The following is a 12,875-nucleotide window of genomic DNA, read 5'->3' as shown; positions in this document are numbered from 1 at the left end:
TGTATGCAACTTTGTTATCAGGCAAGGGGGACTTTAATATCAATGCAGAATAAGGAGTGAATTTTTTAATGTTGAGAATGTTAATAATCTCAAAATTATAACTTTTTCCATATGATACTATTTTATTAAGCTCCTGCTTTGTCTTTTTATTCTTCAGGAAAAATTGGTGACTGGAGTTTCAGGCCCAAATTAATGTTCTCAAAGCGTTTTTGTATTATTAGAATTTGTTGTTTAGAAAAGCCGTTTTAAAAAGAGATATCAAAGGATTTGTATTGTTTTTCATTTTGCAAACTGTGTTAAATATTTCTGGAGATGGCAACAGATACTTGGAAGGTAAGCTTCAAGTTACCTGTACATGGTGATTTCATAAAGATCATGGAAAATAACTAGCATATGCATTTTGTTTACTGTAGGTAAATGACATCAATTAGTCAATCAATCATCTTTATTTTAACACAACATTTTGTGAGCCTGAAATAGACACATACAAATACACGTATGTACCAGTATCTACCACAGATAAATTAATAAAATTTAAAAACTTCAGAATATTGAAAACAGACAAGGGGACAGAGATAATTTAAAGAATTCTTGTCCTTTGGTCAAGCTGTGCTGACATTATTTTTAGTAGCTCAGAACAGGCCTATTTTCACCAGCATTAAACTTTCCCTCAAGAAAGGTTTCTTGCCCTTTGGGCAACTTGTAATAAAAAACATTCTTGCCCTGCAGACTGCCTATCCCGGGTTATTTGAAACTACTTTTGTTGCTACATTTATCTCTCTAGACAGTCCATTTGTTGACTCTTATTTAAACCTCTCCACAATGGCCATTTTCTTCTGTTCCCAAGGTGGCTGCTGTTGAGAGGTTGATATGTTTGATTAGAGCAAAATCCACATCTTAAGAAACATGATGACTGTACTGATATTTTCCAAATTACATCTGCTCTGAAAACGTATAAATAGAACTGACGTTAGTTGCTTCATTCAAACTTACTGAAACTGAACTTGTAATGTGTCTTCTCTTATGCAAACTACCAAATTTCTCTAAGTAGTTAGGTCTCCTTTAGTAATTTTAGTAAATTTATATTGATTATTCTCATTGTAATTTACATTTGTGTCTGTGTGTGTGTGTGGCTGTTTGGCCCAGATTAGCAGATGTTCCTTGTGGACCAGTCTCTTTGTCTTGTACATTTGTAATTATTAATTATTTATTCCAATAAGGTTGAGAAGTTGAAGTTTAAGAGTTTCAACACTCATCCTGGCCCAGTGTAATTTTTTGAAGCTTGAGAACAAAATTATTAAGATCAGGAACCTCCCAAACTTAAAAGGGTAGTTAGCTTCAGGTAAGCATCCTGAATAAGAGTAAGATATATGTACTGTTGTTGCAGGGTTCTGATCGTCGAGATCGCACAAGGACAAGTCCATACGACTTAAGTGGGCGTGATTATTACATTGGCAATCATAACAGAGGAAGAGCATTTTCCTATGATGGAAATTCTTTCTCCAGTCATTCTGGGTAAGTTTTTATCCTAGATGTATGCCTAAGCTGAAAACACTGTACATTATGCAGTTTTTTTGGGGGGGGTGGAAGAGGGGGGGGGGAGGGGGTTAGCTTTTTTGAAACAATGTTTGCTCTTAAAGTTTTCTGTAGGTTTTATAATGTTATATCATTGTCAGGATTCAAGCACGTGAGAGGTTCTGATACATCTTCATGTAGATTCCCCTATGTGTTTTTCCTATATCTACAGAACATTTATATACTTGTACAGTATAGTTATACTTTGAACATAATAATGTGCATAGTGTGATTAAATACAGTTTAAAAGAGTTAACCACAAGTAGCTTTAGTCTTGTGCCATGCTTTCATGTGCCCTTGGACCAAAGTGTACTGTAGCATTTAGCAACTTTCAGTGTGTGTTTCATGACCGTCAGTGTTTTTTCCCTTGAGTGTGCTTGCAGGGGTCTTCTTCTCATAGACAATCATCTTCTTTCTTTCTTCACTATTACCACTGTTTATGAGTGTGATGGGTGCCTGCTAGTGCTGCCCCGATGGTAGTCTTTATCTGAAAGCTGGCCACTAGTAGTACAAGTTTCTGGATGTCTCAGGCATCCAACCTCTGTTTTTCTAAGCAGATGTTATTGTCAAGATTTACTTTGTGTGTTACTTTTACCCTCAGATCCAGAGAAACTGGTGTAGTAGAGAAACTCTTGGTAAGAAATGTCACCACATGTACATTTTTGATAACGTTGTCAGAGAACTAAGTATTCTCTTGCATACTATGTACATGTACTCATGTTTTAGTTTGCTATTGATTCAATGTTTGAAACAAAAAAAGAATAAAAATAATTTAAATGTGGCTAAATGTACTTTAGGCAAAGTCAACCTCACAGCAATGCTGGTCAGCAGTTTTCCCAACAGTGCTGGGGGTGGCCAGCCCGATGCTTTTAGCAGGGGCACCTTGTGACTTGTATAAGCAATTGCTTGCTTGCAGTTCTTCGCAAAGTGTGTGCGCTAGAGCCTTGTTGCTTGCTTGCCAATTTTTGTGCAGTGTTTTTTTCCAGCCCTCCCTCCCTCTTTAGTTCAGGGCCAGGTGAGGGAAAAAAACATATTGGTTGGTAAGGATTCCACTGACCAGTTCATTGTGACAGTGCCTGGTGGGGGCCCCTCGCAGGGTTGCCATGGTTTATACCTCCTTCCTTGTGCTAGAGCATTGCCCGGCTCCACCAACTTTGTAGGCACCAGTGCCCAAGCTCATCTGTTGGTGATAAGTTTAACCACAACATACGTTCACTGTACTTGTACAGTGGAGCCCTTTGTTATGTTGTTAAAATCAGTGTTGAAATTAAGTGTTAAGAAAATCACCAACATATTTTTAGGCTGCCAGCAAAATTGCTGGCTGTGAGAATTTGTGTGTGAGGTAATTGTCAGGTCAACTATGCCATGGATATTGGGAGTGTACATTTATTCACAATCCTTTGCTTAGGGCTAGATTAAATTTAAAAAATTGCTTGCCCTTTAGCTGATGTTTGCTGCATGTAGCCCGGAACAGTTGCACAGACCTACCAACCCCCCTTATTATTAATTACTTTATTACACAAATGTTGCTTGCCCTTTGCAAAGCTTTTAATCTAAACATTCCAGTCTGACGGCTTGCTGCCCTTGCCTGGGGCTATTGGACAGCACTCTTGCATTGCACTGTACAATGTATATGCTACTCCATTAACTAATTTTGTTGGTTCATTGTTGCAGCCCACATATGGCTTTATTCAGTGTTGTGAGAGAGACCTGCGGATTTTCTTCCATTATAGTCAAATTAATGAAGACCCTGAGGACCTGAATATTGGAGGTTAGGACATTTATGTTTTGTTTGCTTCACATAATAATGTAGTCTAGTCTTACCTGAACTTTTGGAAGGTTGTTTATATCTACATATATAGCATTGAAATAAATTTTTGTCTTCACCCTAAAACAGCCCATCGGTCAGGGCTGTAGCGCTTATACTGAGTGTACTCTTCTCTGCACTTCCCTGTGGCTCTTTGGCTCTATTTTTTTCTTAAACTGGGGTTTTAATACCGTCTTTGAACTGAAAAAAATAATATTGAAAGAATAGTTATGTACATTTGTAATGAGCCTTTTTCTGCTGTTTGACTTTGTTAGATGAAATGGAGTTTGAGATTTCTTCAGATCAAAGAACAGGCAAACCAATTGCCTGTCGTGTGGTGAGGCTTGAAGTGGGATCTGTGTCCTTCGAGGTATGTCACTGGTATCAACTAATAATTATTTACAGCTCTTTTCCTTTAGTTAAAACATGCATGAAAATATTTCACTCCTAAAAGTTCAGGAGTTCAAAAATTTTAGAAATGAATTTAATTTTATGTTGCATGCTGAAGAAAATGTCACTCTGTAGTATTTTCCCGATCTGATGCAAGATTAGAAGTAAGAAATATTTTACATGTCTTCACTTTTGACTTTATAATTGACAGATTAAAAGAGTAATTTTTGAAATAAAATCGTTATAGCTAACAACATTCTCTTGGAAATTGCCCATATCACCCCTTTTGGTCAGAATGTTTGGCATCTATTTTTACTAGTTTTGTAATGCTCCACACAGCCTGCCAGCAGAGCCTTTCCTTCACTTGTTTGATTCCGGCCCACTCTTTGAAAGACTCTGCATGAATCAAGTAAAATCTTAGCTGAGTATGAGCTACTCATTGCTGGAATAAAGTTTTGAACCCAGGCCTGATATACAGCAGTGTGCTTGGTAAAGCGAGCACAGTTATGACCATTGATTTAGCAATAACTGCTGTTGGCACTCAGAAAACTAGTTTTAATGAGAAAGAGCAAGATTGACTAATCTAGAACCTTGGAATTCAAAAGGTTTGATGCAATGGACCATTTTACAGTTGTGGGCATAGTATCCTAGCCTTTGACTGGACATGAGGCTAAGGTTGACCTTTTTTGAATCCAAACCTCTTTCTTTTTCTTATGGAAATTGTGCATAGAAAATACTAGTCAGCATAAGAACAACATTATTTAAATAATAGAGTGTGAGGGTTTGTATCAAAAAAAGATCAACTCCAGCCTTTTTTTCACTTATAACTGTAAAATGGTTTATTTAGGGAGTGCCTCCTTTTCAGCTCCTTTGCTCAAAAAGTCAAAAGTAGGTTCTGCTCGCTTTGTGTACCATGCAGTGTAATGGTTAATGGCTTTCATTTTCCTTTGTATCCATTCATCATCATCATATGTGTTGTTTGGATTTAGATTCGAAGTGAAGACAAAGTGGTTGGAATCATAGATGCTGAACCTAAACTATCATATAAGAACCCTGTTAAATCTGTGAGTATGATATTATGTGATTATATAAATATTTTGCTTCACTATATCACATAGTTGATATTAAGTGAATAAAAGACAATTTTTATTTTGCCATAAACTTTTACCTTTCTTGCTCGTGGAATATACTGTATTCTTTGTGTTTGTTTTTTTCTTTATTTGTTTCTTTTAATTACAGCCTTCAAATGGATTTATTGATCCTGAAATGGGTCGAGTCAGCTATGAGAGAAATGGGGTAAGTAGAATCACTAGGAACTTACATTTCTGTGTAAGTCTGAAAATTGTATTTGGAATCACAGCAAATGGCTGCTTAATGGGTTTGGCATCTTTCTGACTATCAGAAATTAGCATAATTTTTGTTAGATAAGTTTTTTGAGACGTCCAGTAGCGCAGTCTCCTCTGTATACATACACGTACACCTTATTCCAAAATGGCGGCAATACTACTTTTCTTTCATGGTTACGTTAATTAGCCCTCTTTGCCTTGATTGCACCTACTGAATTCAAAATGTGTTTTACTCGGAAAGGATGCAATGTAGCAAAAAAAAAAGAATTGCCACTGTATGCCCACAATGACACCATTTTGAGTCCTACATTCAAATTACTTCTCAAAGTATATGATACCAGCTACTTGGGAATAATAAAAATGTACATTGTATTGCAATGCTGTCAAATTGACTGATTGTTGGTTGTGCTACAAAGGCTTTATTTTGTTTATCACGATGTTGATTACAAGTCATTTAAAGTACAATTTTCTTTTTTCAGGAATATTTCTATCTATCATTCTCCCCAAGTGATGTTTGTACTTCTGGTACTCCCCTGCACAAGGGAGATAAAGTTGAATTTTATGTAGCTACAGACAAGAGGTAATGATAAAATTAGTTTTGTCAGGTTTTGTCAAGCAATAAGTTCTTTTCATGAGAACCGTAGAGATCGCATGGGGAACAGTATGTGAGAAATGTGAGAGTTGAAAGGGTTAAACGTTAAGGTTGACTCTGTACCTTTAGCCTGCATCGCGGATGTAGTCTGTGCAGGCTTGTGTACCATCTGCCTACCAAAAGTTTGTTCATACAGCTCAAACAAAAGTGAACTGTACTCATACTCTTATAGTTGTGTTTAAAAGCTTGCTGTGCTGGAATGTTTTTCTTTTCTTTCTTTTCTTTCATCTTTGGTTGCTTACAGATAATTTTCCTGAAACCTTAGGAAAAGATGCACATCTACTGTAGGAAAAATGCGTCTTGAAAATGCATCAGTGAAGCAAGTTTAGATTTTTTAAAACAGTGCTGTTAATACTTGCAGTTGGTATTTAGGTTTTTCTGAAAATGGTATCTGATTGAGGAGTACTCTAACATTTTCTGTGTTATAATAGAACAGGGGTTGTCAGAGCTCGTGAGTTAGCCCTTTTGGAAGCAGCAGAAACTGAGAAGTGCCAGGTAAACAAAGAAAAAAATAATAAATGATACAAGTAACATGTGAGTAGAGTGCCACAAAATATACTGTACATGCACAGACCAGTACATTTGTATGACTCAGGGGTCGGAAAAAAACCCTGTCTGGTAATCCTGAACAAGTAGAAGAAATACTTTTACAGAAATGTAACTAAATTTTTTTTAAAGATACTTTATTTAGTCAGTGCTAAAACTATATACGTAATTATTATTCTAAAGCACTAATAAAAGCTGACAAACACTAACACATGACAAACATTATACTCATAGAAAATGAAAATAAAACACTGCATTCACTGTAGAAACTAATTAACAAAAGTCTGTAGAACCTGCTTAAAACCCTGAACAGCCTGGATACTTAATGTTAGCTAAGGGATGGACCATTAGAAAAGTTATGGGGGGGTGGGGGAGAATTTTCGAGCCACAGGAATTTTTTTTGTCATCAAATTCCTTGTAAGAATTTTTTTAGGCTGTAGAATGAGTATTTTTTTTTGATTAATTGGCGTGCATGAATTTTTTTTTCATTTAATTTTCCCTTGCGCAAATAGTTTTTTTGTACTTCGCCTGCCCGCCCCCATAAGTTTTCCATCCCTAAAGGAAGAGTGTCCCATAGTGAGGGGCCGACATGAGCAAAGGGCTTGTCCTTAAGGCTCGTGCACTTTGTTTTAGGGACAGGAAAGGATCTTAAATTGTAGGAATCACTCTCCATTCAGTACAACTTTGTGCATTTATTGTTTTTAGATCTTTCATGATTATTAAAGCTGAAAAGTTTTTATGATGCACTAGATTTTATGCTTTTTAATGAGCTTATTGTTCTTAACTTAAAGAATAATTTAAATTTTAAGCCTTGCTTTAAAGTTGGAAACTTTAACTAATTTATTAATGTTTGACATTCCTCAAATCTAGTTTTGTATGTGTGGATATTCATCAGTTGCTGTGTTATCTTTAGTCCTGTCTCATTGATGTTTTTTTCTTTTGAAAGGGAGTTGTTTCATCAATGAAAGAGTCATTTGGATTTATTGAGAGGGCAGACAAAGTCAGTGAGGTGAGATTCGTGAAAGTCAATCCAATTTTCAATAAATACAGTCAAACTCTGCTGTAGGGACACCTCGTTATTACAGAGAATTTTTTTGTCCCTGGGGAAAGCTGTTACATTTTTTCTAAATTAAACCCATTTAATATGGACACCCATTTATGTGGACAACAGACACTTGTTTCTTGCCCGAGGAACAGATTCTCATACATGTAGAAAGTTAACCTCGCTGATGCAGACACTTTAGTAGTAACTTTGTGTTGTAATAACCTTCTTGAAGATAAAAAAAAATCTTCAGTTGAGAGCATGTGGATGTTCCCAGTGCTACAGTACACCGAATATGATTTGTAGATGTGTTGTAGTTTTTTATCTCAAGTAGTTTTTGTTTTTATTTTATTTTAACTTCATTAGCCTACACTACCATACCCAAAAACAAAAGAAAAACAAAAATAATTACAGCTGTACCTGAGATAAAAAATTAACTATGACATAGACATCAATTTCAGCCTATTTTCAAGCATCAAATTAGTTGTACAGAGAACAGCTTTGATTGATAATATAAGTATATAAATGAGCTTTTTTTTTAGTGTTTCCATTGATTAATAATATTAGTATATAAATGAGCGTTTTTTTTAGTGTTTCCATGGACTAAGTCGACGGAATGATGACTTTGTGAAAGTCAGAGATGTTTAATTTGATGATGCTAATGTCCTTTCTATTTCTTTGGTATTTTGTTCTAATAAAAGATGTTTTTTGACTTTAATAGCATGATCCAAAACAGGATTAATGTTTTTTTGTTTCTTGCAGATTTTTTTCCATTACAGTGAATTCAGTGGAAATGTTAATGAACTCATGTTGGGAGATGATGTTGAGTTTGGAATACAAACAAGAAATGTATGTGACAGAAACGTACATGTATTAGAATTAATCTAATAATAATTATCAAAGCAAATTATCTCTTTATATTATACATGTAAATAAAATGTGCTCAAGTAAAATTAATGCAATCAGTAATAAAAAACAATATTCAATGAGGAGAACATTTCTATAAGAACTGCAAATAATTTTGACTCCATTTTTGTCAAACAAAACAAAAATGTGGTTGGATTCAATCAAGGAAGCCTTATGCGTCTTAAATGAAAATATTGCATTGTAGGTGAAGGACTCACAGGTAGACTGATTACTGCTGGCTATTCACTGCAACCAAAAATGATAATTCCTGGTGTTAGCTTTTTTTGGATGTCATGTGCAACTGCTGTTATGATTAACTCGTTTATGAGTCAGTTGTAGTCAGTTATTGTCCAGTGATTATTTTCATCTCTGTCTTTATGAATTGTGTTCATCATCATTATCTATTTATTCAACAAAAGGTGAACATCAATTGAATTACAGATTGTTTTATTTTACACTGTCCCCCAAAAATATCTATAAAAATTTAAAAAGTGGCTCTTGTCAAAAATAACATTAACTGTCTTGCAGGGTAAGGAAGTTGCTGTACGTGTGGAAAAGTTACCTGAAGGCACAGTGAAATTTGAAGATGTCAGCAGTGTTAGATATCAGGGAACTGTGGACCGGCCCTTGAGTAAATCTGCCGCAAAGAGGCAGCATGATCCATTACATGGAAAAATTGTCTACACTCTGCCTGATAATGAAGATATCGAGGAGGAGATTGTTTTCTCTGAGAGAGACTTGCAAGGAGACTTTTCCTTGAGGGCTGGAGACTTGGTGGAATTCAATATTGCAGTAGGTGGGTTATAAACTCCTGGGACCCATGTCTCAATCAAAATAGCTATTTTAAGCAATGTTATTATTGCCGTTTGGGTGATTAGCCATAGTTTGGGAAAATGTTGAATCTATACTTATGCTTTTGTTTTTTAGCTTCGCACTAGCCCTTCTTACCTCTTAAGCGCCCATGGGTGGTATTTTTTTTTAACATAATATGAAGTTGGTTTTTGCACATCAGACTCAGTAGCTGCTGGATTAGTCTTCAGTAACTGTTGTATCACTTTGTTGATTCATTAGTTTGTGGTTAAAAATGATACATTTTTTGCCAGTAAATGTCTAGCTATTGTACATTATGGGTTCTCTGACAATTTTTTTTTCTGTCTTATTATTTAGATCGCCGCGACTCACTTAAAAGAGCTGCAAATATCAGCTTGGTTGATGTAGCAGAAGCAGATGAAGGAGAAATTAGAGAAATGGTACTTACTTAAAAGTTAATTAAGTCCGTAATTATTAAATTTTCCATCGATTTACAGGTAATGGTCCAAGATTTCTTACTATTTCTATACTATTGACCACATGTTGGATGTGTGTATTCCTAGGGTGTTGTGGTGTCATTAAAGGAAGGATTTGGTTTTATAAAATGCTGTGACAGAGATGCTCGGATGTTCTTCCACTACAGTGAACTTCTTGACTCCGTAAGAGACAAGCTCTTATACTAATATTAATTTTTGCGACTGACTGTTGAATTGTAGTATGGATTTATATTTATGTTTATTAACTATGGGGCTCCGCAAGTATTTTGGATATCAGTAATGAGTGTTGTGGGTTTGTACTTGTGACCGCAGGTAATTATAGGGCGTGGTATTAATTTTGCTTAGTGGCGTTAACATTTTCAAACCCAGTCTAAGGTGTAAGTGTTTTTTCCTCTGACAAGACCTACACTGCATATTTAACTGTGAGTCTATGCAATGTTTGTCTCTCCCATGACCTACATTATTGCCAGAATAATAATTGTTTTCCCAAGAAAGTCTTCCTAATTTGAAATCGTTAAAATTTCTATGTAATCTTATGCACCTATCAATGTAAACCCCGTGGGGGGGGAGTGCGGGCAAGGGGTGGGGATTTGACAAATTTTAAAATTTTTTGATCAAATTCCCCAGGGTGGGAAACGAAAGATCAATCAAAAGTGTCAAAAGAGACCCCACCCCAGGGGAAAAAATCTAAACAAACAATACTATAATACTATATAAAACGAATAAAGAAACATTTCAAAAGTACAATCTTACTACTTTTATTTAAGGTTAACGTAAGCTCCGTTAAGTTACTTGCTGTAATTAAGTATTTTCTCTCTCCACTAGCATTTCTTATTTTGAACAACAAAATCACTCAAGGAAGACTGACCTTGCTATAATAATATTAATGAAACGTAAAATGCTTTATAACATCTGGTCAACATGTCGGATCAGTGACTCGAAAAAAATCCTCTGACTTTCATGGTGGAATTCGATTTCAATCGAGTTTTACAATCAGATGGGAACTTGAAGATAAAAACTTTCTTACAATAGACATTATAGACAGTTTAAAGTATCGGATTATGGCGATTAAAACAAATGAAAACTTCATACCTTTCTCCAACAGCGTGACGTTCAGAAAGCCTCGAGGAACGGACCTGGTAACCGCTTCTGAATTGATACCAGGAATACCAGGCTTCTGTCGGTCAAAGTCAAATGTCCCGACCCCGGGGTCGCTTCACATGATCAAAAGCCCGACAGCGGGATAGTCTCAGGCATCAAATCCCCTCCCCTTGCCCGCACTCCCCCCCCACGGGATTTACATTGATAGGTGCATTACTGGTTGTTTTACATCAAATTCACTAATATTTTTGTTGTAATGAAGGGTTTTATGTGACCAAGTTTAACAAAATGGCCTATTTTTATGCCTGGAGTCAGTGTTCAGTTATTTGCAGTAAAGTATTTAATATAAAAATTGTAAGTTAAAAGTGAATGTCTTTGCATAATATTTTTAAACTCTCTTGATAGGCACACCAGATTCAAGTTGGTGATGAAGTGGAATTTGCAATTTCAGAGGTTGGTTATGCATGTTTCTTAACATCTAGAGTTTTTCTTCTATAGTGGCACAAACGTGTTTATTTTAAAAGTGTTCCATTCATGTAATAACCATGATTACTTGAACAAGTGCCCAATTTATCAACCTACTTAGTGCATTTTGCTGTGTTTGTTAGGACATGTCTGCTATTAAACGTCTGCATGCTATCAGAGTAAGAGTTGTACCCAAAGGGACCATTCAGATGGAGGTAAGTTGAAACAAAGTTGCATTTAAGATTGCTGCCAATACTGTAACATACCAAGACATGTACCCTTAAATTTGAATGAATTTAATTCAATATATTCTTTTACAGAGTGTATCATCCCAAATATATAAAGGTTATGTTGAACGAGAGCCATGTTATAGCAGCCGCAGTCCCAGAAAGGATAGCAATAGGTGAGTTATATTCTGTAGTACAGCTGTAATCTTGCTTTACTAAATCAGACACATAACATGTATTTGATGAAAACCACTTGAACCAGCTTTAACCACTCCTTAAAGTGTCCATCACCTAAAATTTTTGATTTTCTTTTCTGAAACTATACCTTATTAAAATAACTTCTGCGAAAAAATTTTGCGATTTGAACAAAAGCCGATTTTTTTACAATTTTTTGAAGTCTACATTTTTGCAGTACACTCGCGCTGCTGATCATGCAAACTAGCAAGCTCACATATGACGTCATGTGACATAAATTAAGGAACTCGCATTACCTTGCCTTCACCGGCTGTACACAAAAAAGATAAATTTCAAGTAAGGATTGAATCACAATGTCTTCGTAAGAAGAAAGTTTTTCTGAAAAAGAAAAACCTATCAGAACTCTTAATGTTTTCCTGTCGATAAGGTCACGTGTTCCTTAAAGTACGTCATACTCCGAGAGAAGACTAAGACGAATGGTGTGTAAAATGGTGGCAAATTTGAACGTTTTCAAAAAATTGTAAAAAAATCGGGTTTTGTTCAAATCACAAAATTTTTTCGCACAAGTTATTTTAATAAGGTATAGTTTCAGATAAGAAAATAAAAAATTTTAGGTGATGGGCACTTTAAAAGTTCTGTCCCTTAACCACAATGACAGTGCCTCTCCTAACGCATTTCCCCTCAATTTGCTACCAAACAAAAACATTTCAGTTGACCAGGGTGGAGTAAATGCCACATTTAATGTCTTTGTCATCTTTTCTCCTTTTTTTCCCCTTCCTTTTCCATTATTTGAGGTTGTCTCCCTGTTCTGTTGGCTAAAGCCAAATAATTTAAACTTCCAGCGAATTTTTGCTAAGAGTACACTTTGTTTTACAGATTGTAATAATGTAGCTAAGAGCTTGATGCTTCCTTAAATAGTTGATAATTATACATGTTCTATAACTTTACCAACACTACTGCAAAAAAAGTGTTGTCAAATTGTTTTGTAGAGAGAGTGAGTCTGGCCTAATCAGTTGCTGCATCAATGGAGCAAGAGAAACTCTGCCATTTGAAATCAACAGCTTTGATTTGAGAGGGGCAACACAGTTTGGAGACATGGTAATAAGCTATGACTATTTACAAAATTATTGACAGTGATTTAGAGAAAAATAAACATGCAAAAACTAACTAGGTAATGTTCTGATGTTTCGGTGACCTCATTATGCCGTTAGCTAAAGAATTGGAAACTAAATACGTGAGAGTTCAAAGTGAGTGAAGTACTTTAAATCTGCATAAATTAAGTAGAGCTAGATAAAGACTTAAGCATGGATTCTAAT

At 35.5% G+C, this 12,875-nt stretch overlaps 1 protein-coding gene across 1 annotated transcript in view; it reads left to right on the top strand.

Moving 5' to 3' along the window:
• The window catches only part of LOC140935310 (cold shock domain-containing protein E1-like), a 28,288-nt gene that overhangs the window by 1,845 nt on the left and 13,568 nt on the right, over positions 1-12,875 (top strand). Inside the window, exons 3-20 of the mRNA XM_073384861.1 lie at positions 158-333; positions 1,388-1,515; positions 2,177-2,210; positions 3,250-3,346; positions 3,658-3,752; positions 4,762-4,836; positions 5,012-5,068; positions 5,598-5,698; positions 6,202-6,265; positions 7,263-7,325; positions 8,121-8,207; positions 8,793-9,060; positions 9,432-9,514; positions 9,638-9,733; positions 11,078-11,125; positions 11,281-11,352; positions 11,458-11,540; positions 12,549-12,657. Coding sequence (XP_073240962.1) covers positions 313-333; positions 1,388-1,515; positions 2,177-2,210; positions 3,250-3,346; positions 3,658-3,752; positions 4,762-4,836; positions 5,012-5,068; positions 5,598-5,698; positions 6,202-6,265; positions 7,263-7,325; positions 8,121-8,207; positions 8,793-9,060; positions 9,432-9,514; positions 9,638-9,733; positions 11,078-11,125; positions 11,281-11,352; positions 11,458-11,540; positions 12,549-12,657 — 1,581 coding nt within the window. The 5' untranslated portion in view covers positions 158-312. The remainder of the gene's footprint in view (positions 1-157; positions 334-1,387; positions 1,516-2,176; positions 2,211-3,249; positions 3,347-3,657; positions 3,753-4,761; positions 4,837-5,011; positions 5,069-5,597; positions 5,699-6,201; positions 6,266-7,262; positions 7,326-8,120; positions 8,208-8,792; positions 9,061-9,431; positions 9,515-9,637; positions 9,734-11,077; positions 11,126-11,280; positions 11,353-11,457; positions 11,541-12,548; positions 12,658-12,875) is intronic.

Source organism: Porites lutea, chromosome 4 (genome assembly GCF_958299795.1).
Source record: "Porites lutea chromosome 4, jaPorLute2.1, whole genome shotgun sequence".
Taxonomy (NCBI): domain Eukaryota; kingdom Metazoa; phylum Cnidaria; class Anthozoa; order Scleractinia; family Poritidae; genus Porites; species Porites lutea.
The sequence above is the reverse complement of the archived record's forward strand: the minus strand, read 5'-3'. Positions and strand labels throughout refer to the sequence as shown.